At 46.6% G+C, this 16459-nt stretch overlaps 4 protein-coding genes across 4 annotated transcripts; 2 read left to right on the top strand and 2 right to left on the bottom strand.

The window, feature by feature from the left end:
• Positions 1-1556: 1556 nt before the first annotated feature.
• Positions 1557-2404, bottom strand: F5147DRAFT_522628 (uncharacterized protein; the record flags this gene model as incomplete). Its single annotated transcript, XM_041429939.1, has 2 exons — positions 1557-1757; positions 1808-2404. Coding segments are annotated over 2 exons (798 nt in total), but the record flags the coding sequence as incomplete, so codon positions are not given.
• A 3783-nt stretch (positions 2405-6187) lies between these two features.
• F5147DRAFT_778896 (uncharacterized protein) lies at positions 6188-8006 on the top strand (the record flags this gene model as incomplete). Its single annotated transcript, XM_041442205.1, has 6 exons — positions 6188-6238; positions 6297-6458; positions 6503-6697; positions 6747-7172; positions 7221-7724; positions 7776-8006. The coding sequence occupies 6 exons, from the start codon at positions 6188-6190 to the stop codon at positions 8004-8006; spliced, it is 1569 nt and encodes a 522-aa protein (XP_041287684.1).
• A 273-nt stretch (positions 8007-8279) lies between these two features.
• Positions 8280-11017, top strand: F5147DRAFT_778895 (uncharacterized protein; the record flags this gene model as incomplete). The annotated part of the gene is made up of 6 exons (XM_041442204.1): positions 8280-8450; positions 8507-8886; positions 8940-9068; positions 9119-9234; positions 9283-10250; positions 10298-11017. 6 exons carry the CDS (start codon positions 8280-8282, stop codon positions 11015-11017), a joined length of 2484 nt encoding a protein of 827 aa, XP_041287683.1.
• Positions 11018-13407: 2390 nt separating this feature from the next.
• Positions 13408-14356, bottom strand: F5147DRAFT_719443 (uncharacterized protein). The gene is given in 4 exon segments (XM_041438748.1): positions 13408-13868; positions 13925-13944; positions 13957-14229; positions 14283-14356. The coding sequence occupies 4 exon segments, from the start codon at positions 14307-14309 to the stop codon at positions 13499-13501; spliced, it is 690 nt and encodes a 229-aa protein (XP_041287682.1). The 5' UTR covers positions 14310-14356; the 3' UTR covers positions 13408-13498.
• Between the last annotated feature and the right edge of the window lie 2103 nt (positions 14357-16459).

Here is a 16459-nt window from a genome sequence, read left to right as displayed (position 1 = left end):
TAGATTGAAGGAACTCGAGATATTTGACTGTGGTGAATGAGCCTTCGACAACACTCGAAGCGGCAATGCCATTTACAGTCAGAAGTCCTAGTCCAGAGACACGCTGCCCACGAACAAAGACCTGATGGCTACATGCACGCTGGCCTGTAGCTGCTCGTCCACGCAGCCGCCCTGCAGTACGCTCATCTTTGGATGTTTCGTCAAGGAAACCAAGCTGCTCTGGTGAATATTGGCTCATGCGAATGAGAAAGTTCATCCTCTTCTCCTCATTCCTCTCCTTCGCGATCTGCTTCAGTTTCTTGAGAAAAATGCCGACGCGTGTTAGTTCGTGGTGGATGGTAGTATAGTGTATAGAGATGAAGTGATTGGTATCGAGAAGTCGAAGGAGCTCATCTAAGAACCATTTGGGGCGATGGTGAACAAGACAGACGAGATATAGTACATCGTCGCAATGAAGGGTACAAGGACGACCACGAATACCAAATGTATGCCTAACAACGTCTCCAGTTTCACGCCAGAGCTTGAGGATCCGCCAGAACGTGCTTTCTGAAAATCCAACACAAGCAAGAATGTCTTCGAGTGCAAGATGTTGATACTCGTGAAGATTGATTGCAGCTAGTTTGACGTCGCGACTGATTTTCCGATACATGATGGTCAATTTGTGATGTATGTATGTGGCTATTATTTATTTGTTTTGTTCTTTCTCAAAATGTCGCTACTGTCAACCTTTTTGCAAACAGCTGTAAATAAGACTTGCCGTTCGCCCTTCTGAAAGTCTACTACAGAGTGGGGAATGAAACATCCATGCCTTGCACAAGCAGTGGCCCCCACCCCTGTAGTTCTGAGGTTGCCTCGGTTTGTATTTGCTGCATTGACTGCACGATGGTTGCTACAAGTAGACCTCTTTCAACTTGTTCAGCATACTTGTAAAATGAACACAACCCAACTCACCTCCCTACTCTCTGTAGCTGAGGCCAAGTGAGCTTGATATTCTCCCTCTGTGACCATATAACCTAAACCATCTGAGAGGAAGATGTCCTCTTTCGGCTGTCTCATGTTTATGTGCTGAGCGGTAAAATTTCCATCTACCACAAATCTCTTCATGACAAGCCACCTGTGTTGAACATCCAAAATTAGCATTATTGAACCATAATAATTCTTTGGAGAGTTCTTCATAACCAAGACAGTCTGGCCAGAGTGCACTTTACAAGGCACATAGTATCGCAGCACAATGGTGACAGCCGGCTGGACTACCTGCACTAGCTGTACAATCAGTACTGGCCAGCATCCTCTGCTGCTATTTGACCTCGGCCAGCACCACACATACGTTGGCTAGCTATTGGCTGGCCAGGTTTAGGAAAAACCTGGCCAAGATCTGTACTGGCCACTGTACCAGGTGTACTGGCCAGGGTAAATACACACATATGTCCAGCCTGCAGCATTACTGGCCTATGTACAATGTGTACTGGCCAGAGTTCACCTTGCTCAACAGCCATGAGTGTATACGACACGTAGCAACCAACCGGCCACTGTCTAGCTATGGTTTTGCTGCACCAGTAATAATAATTGACTTGCCTTTCATACTTCTGCTCCCAATCAAGAGGCATGTTGATTCCTGGCTGAGGACATGAAGGGCAGAAAAGGGCAAGATCTCCTGGGCCAGGTCCTGATTTCATATTATGGCCAAATCCAAACCATTTACGGTTCTTCAAGTCTCTCCACAGTCGAGATACTCTCATGAGTTCACGATAACGATCCTACAGATGCCATTGGAATTTTGAACTACAAATATAGATTTCTCACTCACTGGGACAGTATCTGGAAATGCATTATTTGTCAACCTTGTAAGTTTCTCAAAGAAGCTCCTGGCTGAAGTCTTGCATTCCAAGGCGTCAATGAGAAAATGATCCAGTACTTCGAAGGTGAAAACAGTCCTGGGCCGTGTGGAGCTGGCAGGAAATAGCCGTGCTCTCAGGAGCTGCAGGTGCTGAGGATCAGATCCTTGGCAATGACACCACGATACGTTGTGTGTGAACACTCCTGATGAATGTACAATAGTCACAGGGGTGGTATCTTGAGGTAAGGGGCCTGTCTCTGTAATATCATCTACTCTCCCGTCTTGATCCCCGTGAATTTTCAAAGCTCCATATGAAGGGCAAGGCTCTCCTCCATGGCCTAAGTACCATATGAATCCTTGGTCAGCAAGAGTGACGTCCTGGAAGCACATGTTGTTCCAAAGTTGAATTTTGTGGAAAGGTAATGACTGATGCGATCTGATCAAGCAAGGACGACACCACCCATGGTCACCAGCACAGGTTACACAATTGAATGTGGCCTCAGCACTCTGACATGTCTCGCAGATCCCTGCACAGGTGAATTGTTCTGAATCTAGAATTATATCTAGATATACATCTCAATAATGAAGATATTCTGCTATGAAGTCGTTTTGTGTCTATAGCATGCATGAGAAAACTTTTATCAGCGAGTTAGAAACTACTAGACACACCTTTGTTTTTCTTGGTTGGTGACCATCCTCTGTGTCCAGAATGAAGTCACCCAAACTTTCCTGAGAGGCTTCGACATCCACAAATTCTGCATGGTTCTCTTTCATTCGTTTCCTTGGGCTGCTGGGGGAGGAAGGGTCCATTGATGTTTCATACAGTGGATCTGCACAGGATTCGACCCATGAGGACTTTCCCCTCTTGTCTCTGGTAGGCTTGTAGGCAACATAGTCTACGTCCAGGTCTTTCTTTTTGGATAGGCTACCTCTGTGTTTGAAAGAATAAGAAACAGCCTTAAGACGATTTTTTTTCTGCCCAGACATGATGTTTCAACCAAGGAATGATAATGTGAAATGAAGTGTATAGTCAAAAATTTGTCTAATCAAATCCAAAAATCTCGGCTATCACAAATGAATAACTGTCTCTACTTACTACCTCTGGACTCTCCCCTGTTCAACCCATTCTTTCTGCCCTTCTTCCTACTAACAGGTTTTCCTCCTTTACCTGCCCCCACTTTGATGAGAAATTCCAAGTCCGTTGGAAACATCGGTCTAGGAATACTCTGCCTATCATGAACTTTGTCCTTGACAAAGTGGGCGATTACGATCCTCTCCCCATCACGCCACCTTGGGACCCCATGCTCCAGTACCTTACCACAAATGTAAACCATGCTCCCAGGGTCATATTGTAGCTCAGCACCCACGTCAGGCAGATCCAATATAGCCTGGTGACCTTTTCTGAGGATCACCAAAAGGTCATAAAATGATGGTGATGCTCCTGGATCGCGATGATACGGTGTCTCCCGGTTGACAATCACCTCAATTCCAGAAAAATCTGAGGGCCAAACAACTGGATTCGAAGTCTTGACCGCTTGCTTCAGGCTAGAAATACATTGCATGCCGGCAAGATACTGATGGGGTGCAATAATACTGGTGATAGCGGACCAGAATCGTTCGGTTGCTGTGATTTCAGACAACCAATATTGAACTATGGGTGACGACAGAGAAGTTGATTGATATAAAAGATCTTGAAGCCGCTAACTCAATTGAGTTAGTTTTGTCTTGTGAATCGGATATGAAAAAAATCTCACTTCATGACGTTGCATGAAACCACCGGGGCACATAGTCACCCGTCCTGCTCCAAATTCTCCTCCGCCAGAGGGTATGACAAAGCCTTGTGAACGCCAAGGCTGTTTTGCCTGTTCCGTTGGCTTAGGCAAAGAGTGATCAAGGACAGGTCTGAGTATCTTGATGACTCATTGATGTGTTCCTAGATTATAAACAGTTTAAAATAGGGTTTTCATATTCGTGAGAGTCATACCATTCGGTCGGGCATCAGGATCTTGGGGAGATACCAAGCTAGGATTCTTCCATGCTTATCAACCAATGTGGTGGGCTCGGTTATGTGACCAAATGAAGAAGCTTTGAAATACTTGGCTAGTTTCTTTCTTTGTTTTGTATTTCGGAAGGCTTTAGCAGAGTCCGAAAATCGATCAACATCCCAATCTGTTTGTACTGCAGTCAAATATTCAAATTCGGGTACAGTCGAAAAATCAAATAAAGACGTACAACTATTAACTGCTGCGTAAGCAATGATTACTGCGGCCCTGGAAATTTCAATATCAGTAATGATCGTCGGATTAGTACCACTATCGCCACTAGCAGACAGTAGAATGTTCTGCCACTGATTCCACAATCTGGTCCTTAAATTACGGCTGTTGAGTGGCGCAGAAAAACAACTTAGAAATTGCTTACTTGGCTCTCTGTAGTAATTTTTCATCAATGTTGTTCTGTGTGAACAATTCAAACGGTGAGGAATCACACAGGAGTTCATCAACGCGGCTACTGAGCCTTTTGGCTAGTAAAGCTACAGGATCCCCCATTGTAAGTCGGAGTGGATGGAAAATTTCAAACCTGTCACGTCGGAAGTATAAATGAACATGCCAACATGTCACACATTAATGTAGCCTAATGGAGAATCCCCATGGGTAATTACATAATTCTGTCGAACATTAGAAGAGGGTACTCTGGGCCTGCCGGTTCCTGTAAAATGGGTCAAGGTGTTACTGAAGCACTGAAGAATGGCGGTGATCTGAACAATAAAACAATGAAAAGATGGGTAATAATAAATGGAGTTTTGTACTATGTAGTGCATAGATTACGGAAGAATGAGGTTTTGTTCGGTGAAGATGAAATGGGGGACATTTACTTGTGAGTTTAGAAGATGAAGAGGGATGGCTGTTCACTGAACAAAACTCACAAGTAAAGCTCCCCCATTTCATCCCGTATGCACTTCACCGAACAAAGCTTCATTCTTCTATAACCTTCACCACTATCATTGTTTGGTGAAGTGCGTATGCGCAATGAAATGGGGGAGCTTTACTTGTGAGTTAGAAGATGAAGGGGGGGGAGGACAAAAGAATGAATTTTTGTTCCGTAAAGTGCTTATAGGATGCTTCTAACTCACAAGTAAAGCTCCCCCATTTCATTGCGTATGCACTTCACCAAACAATGACAGTGGTGAAGGTTACAGAAGAATGAAGCTTTGTTCGGTGAAGTGCATACACGATGAAATGGGGGAGCTTTACTTGTGAGTTAGAAGATGAAGGGGGGCAAGGACAGAAGAATGAAGTTTTGTTCGGTGAAGCACATATGTGATGAAATGGGGGAGCTTTACTTGTGAGTTAAAATATGATGTGAGGCAAGGAGTCAAGGACAGAAGAATGGAGTTTTGTTCGGTGAAGTGCATACGTGATGAAATGCGGGAGCTTTACTTGTGAGTCACAAGGATGAAGAGGGGTGGTGGTTGTAAAGGTTACAGAACAAAAGTTTCAGTGAAGTGCATATGTGATGAAATATGGGGAGTTACTGTACAGCTGTGAAGCAACACTTAGGGCGCACTGAAGGTTTGTCCCCAATTGCACTCTGAACAAGAAAGGTGGGCTGCTAGGCAGTTGCATACGGGCTTTTGAATTTTGAATTTTTATATTTGGCCATCTACGCTCACATAAGCTCAGGTAACTAGGTTCCTCGATGGCTCAACTATCAATGAAACAAAAACATCCTCCAAATCAAATCAAATGTCCTGAATCAAAGCAAATCTTGCAAACTTGTTGGTAACAGATAGGCATAAGTCTCCAAAGACTTATATGGGGCGCTGAGTATACAAGTCACGTGATTTTATTCCAAAGCGGCACATATGGTTTCTAATACAAGTCACGTGATTTTATTTCAAAGCGGAGCATGTGATTTTATAATGGTAAAACTACTGAGACATGTTGTGCATTTTAAAATAGTAATAAAGTGAAAAAATTCTGCCAATACAAGGCCACTGTGGAGGGGCCCTCTCCACAACGGTCTTGTACTGCTAACTACAGTACATATAAAAGTAGGTACAATCTGTAAACATTGGTCAGTACCTGTAAAGTCAAATATAATCAAAACCGTCCTTTTATTAGATATTGGCGCCATATAATAATACCTGCATGAACGATGGTCAGTGTTTGCTAAGGGAATACAAATGAAACTACCTTGTTGAGGAAGCGAATTTAGGCACACATTGAGCACCATACCCCAAGTAAATGGTGGAGGAGGATAGGCGCACCAGTGTGGACGCTATACCTCCCTCCAGCCCCAAAGACCCATGAAAATATTGGAGGAGGATAGGCGCACCAGTGTGGACTTTGTATGCACAATGCCGGTTTCACGCGATCATGTGACACCCATGTTCGAATTATTGTAAGTCCGATTTGTTATTGTTGAATCCATCGGCCGGTACCGCTTCTACATCTCATAGCCCCAGCTCATGCCACCCAAGAAGAACACTGCCAAGAAGCGCGCTGCTGGGGGTGTTGCCCTCAAAGTCAGTGTTCCCCTTGGTTCTCCCAATCCATATGTGGAGGATCCATTGCCAAGTGGACCGGCGGCGCCTGAGCTGCCTGCAGAGATCCACAGCCTAGTAAGTTCTTCCTTCATAATGTCTATCTTAGCTAATTTAGTCAGTGGTGTATGATCTGCCGTGACGGCGCCGAAGGTGATGTTGTATTGTACAAGTGCGACGCTTGCCCGCACGTTATGTGCAGTCACTGTATTGAAGTCCCCACCGGCTATGTCGACATTGTACAAGGCGTCGACGTCTTGTTTCTTTGCCTATCCTGCCATTCTCTGTGCAGTCTTAGAAAGCCGGCACCCTACTTTGTAAGTACTTTTTTTAATTCTTTTGACTACGCTATTAATGTGATTACAGGGATTCTACAGCGCCAACTTGCCTGACAGAGGAGGGCATCCTGTCCTTCCTCATTTCCTCCGGCTCAACGGCAAGTTTGAGGCCGTGTCATGCACGTTGTTGGCCTCCACGCCGGTCGCCATCATTCACTTCATCATCAGTGCAACTGATGAAGTGATAACACCTGTCCCCCTCCTGTCGCACTATTTGGAACACTTTTTCCCCAACGGTGGGTACACTTACCTGGAGGTTGTCTTCGACGTTGCAACACACAAGAAGATAGACGCGTACACTCAGACGCAGCAAGCGCGTGTCACTCAACTCACACAACACCTTGGACGAGCTGGACGTGTTTTTGCATTTTTTTCGAACCATTCCGAACAAGACAGCGGGTGGCTGTTCGCGGGTAAGGTAAATGGTAGATATATTGCTATGAGCGTCACCCAGGTAATGTATCCATCTATTCTGCAAGTTCTTGGCTAATTGGTGATCTAGGTACTATATACTGTATTCCGGCCTTATCTTCCTCTTCTCAAGGCCGCCAACATGGTGCTCCTTGTGTGTGGCTCTATTGTCACACATGAGGACGCATTTGTTGAGCTCAAGCAGGCCGTCCTGGACATCAAGGTAGCATCCGCTATCATTTTTCCTGCCAAAAGGTTCCAGCCACTGGTCGCCACCAACTTCCTACTGGCCCTAGCGGAACTTGTCATCATCGAACAGCTGGATCTCCACAAAGTCTTTCCCTCTCTGCTCTCCCTCTCCAACCGCCTTGGACTACATTCCAAGATCATATCAATGACCAGGGATAACACCACCCATTTTCCCAGGCTTTTCGTCACAACTTACGCACGCGCCCACCCACAGACACAGCCGTGGGGCATTGAGGTGCCTTCACAGTGTCCCCTCTGCGGCTTGACCAATAGTTGGTCGGAGAAAGTTGGTGTGACAGCGTCACAACAGTCTCAAGGTGTCGCCGCTCAAGACCAGGCCGCAGGTGTCAGTAGGTACATATATACCTGCTTACATACTGAATGTGGTAAGAGCCAGGGAAAGTCTCCCCATAGGTTCCAGATTGACAAACCTCTGGGTTTCCTTGTCAACACCGCTAAGAGCAGGAACAGCGGCTGGTTTCAGTCCCCTTCTGCCATCTTCCCATCTCCGTCTGTTCAGTCTGCACCTATTTCGGCCACATCTTCCATCAGCCAAGCCAAACGTCCAAGGAGTAGCAAAGAGAGTTTAGATGAGACTGAGTCTACTAGGAAGAAGGCACGCAACTGAATTATTTCACACTAGTTACTTAGATAGATGTTTTTGCAATTGATTTGATTTGTTAGCCTCCATTTGTGCATTCATCAGCGGTTTCATTAATTACAGGTTTAGAAATAAGGATATGAAGTGTTTGCGACACGTAGTCAAGGGTCGGCCGCACAAATGTTCCAAACACGATCACATGACCTTTGACATGTGATCGTGTTTGGAACATTTGTGCGGCCGACCCTTGACTACGTGTCGCAAACACTTCATATCCTTATTTCTACTACTAAACATATCATGGACAAATGGTATGAGTCTTTCGAGGGAATACTAGCTATCCACCAGGACAAGTTTGTTACTGCTTCGGCACCAACACGTCAAAGTATTTTGAAGACAATACACGATCAGATTGTCACAAAACATAAGTCACTGGAGGATCCTGCTGCCTTGCTGAAGCCTTTAAGAAAGGTTTGTATGGCTTATTTTGTATAGAAAATAGTACTTATTTGCCTGTATATGAAAAGGCCATTAGGCGCTACTATCTCCAGTTCTTAACCGATGAGGATGATATTCAAGCTGAAGGAGAGTTCCTGGAAGATGAACAGGACAATGAAGCACTTGGTGTATCCCCTGAGGAGAGGGAGATGGCAGCTCGTCCAAAGGATGCCGCATTTTACAAGAAGGAAATTACTGACTGGGATGTCGCACAGAAGTTGTTCAAGCAGGAAATCGATGACTATGACAAGGAGGAGCAATCAAAGTTGGGGGGAAAACATTTGATTAAATTCTGTACAGGACACGCGAGGGACTGGTTTAACAATATGACTCCTGCGCAACGTGAGGAGGTAGAGGACGTGAAGGAAAAGTGGAATAGGGAAGGTGCACCAGCAGAAGCGCAGGCAATGTAAGTATTTATATTCTCAACTCAGTATCTCCTATAACTACATATACTGGCAGGTATCGGAAGAGGAACCTCAAAAGAGTCCTGGACGATTTTACAGAACAAATTCGTCGTACTATGGGGTGTCAGGTTGTGATGCTAGTCAGTCACAAAAAAAAATCTGATCAGACTCTAAGTGTCGTCGTGTGAGTGATATTGTCTTATCGAAGTAAAATAACTCAATGTTATTATTCAGCCATGAGTCTAAGCCCTTGAATGGCAAAAAAGTGTTCACACAAAGTTCTCGCGGCAACAAAGAATGGACATCTGATGGTTTTACAAAATTTGCGGAGTGGTCCAAGTCGGAATTCTGTGAGTTTTCATTTTGTATTGACTACACAATAATTAAAGAATCTTAAGACCCTGAGGACTCTGATGGAGTGTCAGACAATGAGGACGACAAGGACGATACCAAGGATAAGTTGCCTGAACTTGTCTTAGACAAGACAGGCTATGCAAAGCTTCCTTCACACGCTGGTATCAATGCGAAAGGACAGCAAGAATTAGTCCAACAGATCTTCCATGCGTCGTACAGTGAGTTGATGTCTGTTCGGTCAGCTTTGATGGGACTTAAGGTTGGTTGGGTAGAAGTTTTCACTGACAGTACCAAGCCAGTACCTTGGCGTGAGGTTGTGGCTAAGCCAAGTTTGTACTTGGACCTGGAGTGCCTCCCCAAGGGTTTCTTGTTGAGGGATCCCTCTCATTTGAGGGCTGACGACATCACCAAGCTGTGGGACCATTGGGAAGTCAGACGGGCAGCCAAGCAAAGATTGATTATTTTCCTTGCAGGCAAGCTTGCTGATATGAGCAAAGAGAGCCTGCAGAACGCAGTTCCCTATAAGGGGGACAAAAAGGTATATGTGGAAATCAGTCAAGAAAATGAGGACGATACCTCAGCCAAGCCACCTACGACACGTACCAAAGGGCCGGCCGGGACTAAGGCTGCCTCCAGTGCCTCGGCCAGCACATGCCCCACACCACGTACCAAAGGGCCGGCCGGGACCAAGGCTGCCTCCAGTGCCTCGGCCAGCACACCCCCCACACCACGTATGAAAGGGCCGGCCGGGACCAAGGCTGCCTCCAGCGCCCTAGCCAGCACACGCCTTGCACCAAGTACCATCAGCCCAGCTGACGATGACTCTTCAGAAGATGACTTAGCCACAACATCCTTTGCAGGACGTACAACAGGGCCGGCTGCTAGGCCATCTGGCGCTCAAGAAGGAGCACCCGCGGCAGTTCCAATGAAGGATCGCGTGCAGTTCTTGAAGTCCCTGAGCAATAATGATAAATACCTGCTGTTGGTTGAAGGGGTCAGAGACTTGGAGAAGGTATGTTCGTCATTGAATGAGCAGAATTCAATACTCACATGGTGTAGGGACCAAGCTCTGAGGAGCAAAGGGACTGGCCTACCTGGGCAACATGGTCTTGGGAAGAATCGTACCTTCCAAATGCTGTGCACTCCGAAGATGGTGTTGTAGAAATTTTTTTGGACATGATCGCATCTGCCAAGATCACCAGCTTGCCCTCAGGAATGTGCGTCACTTTGGGTCTCGGCTTACTGCTCAGGGAATGTAAACGTGCTATCGAGTATGAGGTGGACGAAGCCCCTCACAACACCCCCACTTACCTTGGTGCCTCGACCTTAGATATCAAGATCCTCAGCCTTGTTGAAGATTTGGTCGATACTGTCAGAGGTAGGATGCTTCCAACGCTCAAGGGAAGGGAGGGTCAGCAATGTGCTGCAGGAGAGCAGGAGGAGAAGGAAAGGGATCACAAGTTGGAGGTCAGGCAGCACCTGGAGGAAGAGTTGAGGATGTTGGAGGAGGCGAAATCGAGGAATAAGAGGTTAAAGGATGATATGCAGAAGCTGCAGGAGGAAACAAAGAAGCTTGTGGAGGAAAATGAGTCCCTGGAGAGACAGAGAGTGGAAGTGGAGCACAATGGTGAGTCGGAGGCAGAGGTAAGAGTGGAGGTGAAGGGGAAAAAATGGAGCAAGTCGGGTGAATCTGGAAAGCCACACAAGATCACCAAGACTGACGACATCCGTCGCTCTTCCAGAGCTAGGCTGCCCTCCAAGAAAGCAATGAAATATTAGCATACTTGTATCTCACGCATGCTTTGTTTAAGATAGTATATCTACAACTTGAACTCAGAAAATATAAGCCTGGCCGGACAGGACATACCCACATGTACCACCAGGTCTGGCCAGTATGTGCTAAGAAAATATAAACCCGGCCGGACAGGCTTTACCCACAGGTAACACCAGGTCTGGCCAGTATTTGCTAAGAAAATATAAACCCGGCCGGACGGGCCATACCCACATGTACCACCAGGTCTGGCCAGTATGTGCTAAGAAAATATGAACCCGGCGGGACAGGCCTTACCCACAGGTAACACCAGGTCTGGCCAGTGTTCTTATGTCTAAGATGCCTGGTTAGACCTATTCTATCCATAGGTTATAGTAGTTCTGGCTGACATTGTGATTTTATCTATGCCCGGCCAGAACTGGCCCTGCATGACTGGCCAGACCTGGTGCTACAATCTGGTCAGGAAATATAAAGCTGGCCAGACCAATCATACATACATGTAACATCGGGTCTGGCCAGTGTTCTGGTGTCTAAGATGCCTGGCCAGACCTGCTGCTACACTAAGACACATGAGCAGAATCAGGACTGGCCAGTACCATATCTACATATATTTACTACCATCGGCCGGTGACCGGCTGGACACAATCTATGGACATTTGGCATGTCCAGGGTACCGGTTCTACGTCAAAATTGACTGAATGGACTGAAACCTCTCGCTTTTGCGCTTACATGATGTTTGGATCAAAGGCTCTTGACAAACAACCACTCTTGATCGGGAAACGATTTTGCAATTTCAAATTTTTCTTACATAACCAACGGCGGAAGCGACTGAAGCTCACCAAGCTTGCACATATCTGGTTGATCACAACTTGACCACTACATTGCGCATACGGCAGCCATTCACCATTGGACAGAACCTGAGAGGAGGGGGCTTACCCGAACGATAGCTTTACTCGGGCCTTCGAAATGTCGTGACTCAGGTTAATAAAACTGGGTCAAGTATGGAGTAAGCACTTAATTTGACCGACTCGACCCTGTCGACTAATGTGACTCTGTTGATTGACACGTTAGTTAGTGTGGCGGCGGCCAAGTTCCCTCACCGATAGGTACTAGATCGATACTTACAAAACATCTTGGGTCCTGAGAAGAAGACCATCCTCATAGCTGCAGCATTCCCGGCTAAACAATAATAAAGGCATTAGGATAGGACCTCTGATACCTCTGATGGAGCCCCTGACTGTCTGCAATACCACAACCCCTGACCTAGCACACGAAGGGAATGCGGTTAACGGAAATGAAGTGTTGGAGGGTTAAGATTGCGAGGCTTTCCCCCGAGATCTGCGGCCTGTTGACGATGATGTCATGATCACACCTTACATGGTGGAATGTGGACGTTGTTTACACCACATGTGGCAACGTATGATATACTTATACCCGAGTTCAGTTACCGGCCGGGTGCGGGCGCCCATCTAATACATGGGACCTCTGTTGAACGACGCATGATGAAACTAAGGTCGTGTTTCTACTAGTACAGTAGACTTGCTCATAACGTATATGGTAATAATGTATATTTTTCATATTGTATTGGGTTTGGGTGGCTCCTGTTGTGGTATGCGGGGAAATGGCCAGGATATTGTATAATGTATAATGTATAGTGTTTGGTGGACCAGGGTGGTCCAATATACAGTATGACACCTAGTTTACTAAGGCCCAGGGTGGTCGGAGACTAAGCCTGGCCCATTGGTCACGATAAACCAAAGTTGAGTACCATGGAGCTAATCAAGCTCTCAGGGGAACAACTCGAGGCAGCATGCATTGCATGAGTTAATGCAGACTCTTCCTTTGATATTATTCACAATCTTCATAGGCTCAGAGGGGTTTTGCGACGCGAAGAAATTCAGAATGCCAAGCAGGCTACTCTAGACACGTTCTGGAACATGAAGTAGACTAGATACCGACGACTCGTTGATGATGCTGTGACCGTGGGAACCGTTCCATCTCAATTCCATCTTGTATATTTTTCATAGTGTATAGAGAAAGGGTGGCTCCCGTTGCTATACGTTATGAGCAAGTCTACTGTAATAGTCACGGTACGCTATTAGTAGGACCTGGCCTCAGACACTCATCATTCCCAACCGGAAGTTTGATTGACCCATCAACGTCAATTTAGGTCAAGCTGGGCACGTAGATCAGAGCAATCATGGTACGTAATGATCAACGCTCATTGATGCACTCATCAATCATCCGGCTGTTAGTGAAAGAGGTAGCTCTGAACACTGTTGTCGTAGGTTGGTAGAGAGGCCTGTTGATGCTAAAGGGATTCATGCATCTCAAAGCCATATGTAATTGCAGGCGCTCAACAAAAAATCTGATTGCTTCCTAGCGTTACCAACAGTACGAGAACAAATTCCTTCCTTCCTTCATAAATGCATAACGGGGAGAATATAGCAGTACTAGTACAAGACAACTTTGGATCAAATGATAGCCATTCAAGCGAGTTCCCACTGTTCCCCTTTCTCCGTGTAGAGGAGTTCCTTCATGGTCTCACCGTCCACAGACAAGGAAGGCCCAACAGTGAAGTTGGTGAAAAGGGTACTGAGAGTCAACCCCGACAGAGGAGCAAGTGAAAGGAACACCTGATCAGTGGTGGCATTGACGTTGACCGACAGATCAACGGTGGTCAACGTGATAACGATATTGTCAGAGCCAATTATGACGGTCCCTGCACTACCGCTGGCGGTGCGACTAACGGTGAAGCGAGTGTGTTCGGTGCGTGAAACATACACCGCGTTCGTTGCGTTAGACGATGGGGGATAGTACCAATAGTCGTAAGGAGCGACTTTAGAGCGAATGAAGAAACTTTGGTAGGACAGCTATCAGAAAAATGCAGAACATCCTGCAAGGAACTGACTTACGAGTTTCTGCTGATGTGGTCAGCAAAATCTTTGAGCGGTGGGATGATGCTCAAGCCGCGACCACCTAAGTCATTCAGGAAGGTGAAAAACACCTTGCCGAGGAATTGGGTCGCAACCCCAGTCGTGGTGAGGGAGTCTGCGGCGTTTGCCACACCCACGTTATGGGTGTAGAACTGGGCGTTGACACGCTGAACGCTAGTCACGAAACTAGTGACGGCGGAAGTGGACACGGCACGCCACCACTCATCCGCAACTTCACGGCTAGCAAAGGTAATCACATATCGATAGGTCACGTTGTCCGTGATCTGAACAGCAATTTAGCACGACATCGCAGACAACGAAGAATGGATTTTGGTACCTGTTTGACATATGCATAGAAAACCATGATTGTGTATTCAACAGGAGAGATGATTTGTTGGCTGTGGTTGGATTGAAATGAGTCGTTCGAACACTGTACATTATATAGAGAGAGAAAGTTGTTTGGTCGGGTTGATCATAACATTTCGATGAACTGTGATTTGAAAATCAAAAGGGGGTGGATAAATAAATACTGCCGATCCGAGTGAGGACCCGATGTAAGATATGATGATTTGATCGTAACGTCGCGCCCAGCTGGACATTCCGGCAGGCTGCATTTCCCGGCACCTGAAGATGCACAAAGTCAGCAACCTCGTCCGACGGGTGGGTAAAAATAACAACCGGCTTTCCATATAGCCTTGCTGTCCTTAGTATCACAGTCGCGACTCGTCGGTAGTGGCTTGTCTATCTTACTGCCAAAGGAACAAGCAACAAGACATTGTCCAAGCATGTGCGAGACCTTCGAAGACATTCATTAAAGCTGTAAGGAAGTGGTTACAACTGACTTTCATCTACACATCGCTCAGACTGAGCCTGAGCTTCGTATTCCTTCTAGAGTGCGAAGTCCGAGTACCCAAGAAGGGCGACTCACAACCAGGAAGGAAGATGGGCTGATGGTAGCTCGGGATCTCCCGCATCTTCTTGCATAGAGCCGTCATGGAGCCTAACTGAAGTAAATCCAGGACAATGGATCTGCATTTTATGTGCCCTACCCACCCTCCGCTCTGAGTTCCTTTGCGTTGCTCCTGACCTTTTTCCAGTGGTACCCGCGTGCCGTCAGATTGGGGTAATTTAAATTTACTTGTCCCTTTGATCTTAGTACAACCCTAGGCATAGACAGATAGGCTCCCTCTCCCCGAGCTTAGGGACCTTACTGTAGTGCTAAAGACTTTGCTGAGACCAAAACTGTAAGAAAGTGATTGACAAGAGTGACAACTTACCTTCATCTACACATGACTCAGACTAAGCCCAAACTTCGTGCATACTGTGTTTCATTGCCCAGCACATGTGCGTACCAGTGTCCCAAAATGACACCATTATATTATATTCTGCAACTCCATCACTACAGCCTAGACCTGATAAGTGGGCTACCCTCCGGAGCCTTCGTGAGTTCCTGGACCTCTTTAAGTCCAGGTTCCAGATCCACCCAGGAGGGTTCTGTCCGCAGTAAAGTGCTTCTACAAATTCATTCATGAGAACTTGAAACTGACTGTCATGTGGTTTCAAAACTATACATGTATAGCAAGCCCCTTTTTGTTACAAGTAACATCGGTCACGTGGCCCCCCTATCATTTTCCCCTCATCCTCGCCCTCACCATCTACCGGCTCGTCCTCCTTTACCGCCTTTCCGTTGACCGGATCCTCGGGACCGTTCCCGTCCCTCGCATCGCCCGCCTCTATGCACGTGCACGCACGTTCCTTCTCTGATTCGACCACCAATGTGGTCCCGCACCTTTGACTCGGTCTGACTCGTGCCACCAATGTGGCTTTCCTCTTTCTGTTTCCCCTGACTGCGGATTCCTGCACGTTGTATTCTTACCATTGGTCCGTTCCAACGTTTCTCGGTCTCATTCCACATTCGACCACCCATCGCTAATCCGGCTGTGTTGCCAACGCACCTATACCATATCTACATCCCCTTTACCCTTACCTACTGTGCGGTAGCCTTGCCCTTAACCCTTTCCACTTAGTATAAGTAGTCGGTCATCTTGTACTAGATTCTCTAACTTGAATCTACTCAATCTTCCCTGGAACATACTTCCCTCTGAAGCCCCTTCAGCTTCAGTCTCTAGTATCTTTTCTTAGTCGCTCCTCGCGACTAAGTCTACCTCGATCGACCTCATCGTCCGGACAAGACAGTCCTGACCTTGAGTGACTTCTTAGACATCCGTCTACCAAGTCACGTGACACGCGCGTACTGTGATCGCTGCCGACTTGTCGTCGCCAGTCTCACTTGCTATACCGGATCCTTCCGGTTACGTCACGAACGTTAGCGGACGACGCCCCTCTTAGGGCTCCGCCTAACAGATCTATTTGAGTGCGTAACACTTTTCTTCCCCCATTATCTTGTCTTTATTTTGGAAAGAACCGCTGATGATTTGAGAGCCGGCTGACTACAGAAACACAAGGTGTTCCTGAATGCGAAATACCGGTCCATTACCGGTCTTAGCACGAGAA

This window comes from Suillus discolor, assembly GCF_016758755.1.
Source record: "Suillus discolor strain FC423 chromosome Unknown F5147scaffold_77, whole genome shotgun sequence".
Lineage (NCBI taxonomy): Eukaryota > Fungi > Basidiomycota > Agaricomycetes > Boletales > Suillaceae > Suillus > Suillus discolor.
The sequence above is the reverse complement of the archived record's forward strand: the minus strand, read 5'-3'. Positions and strand labels throughout refer to the sequence as shown.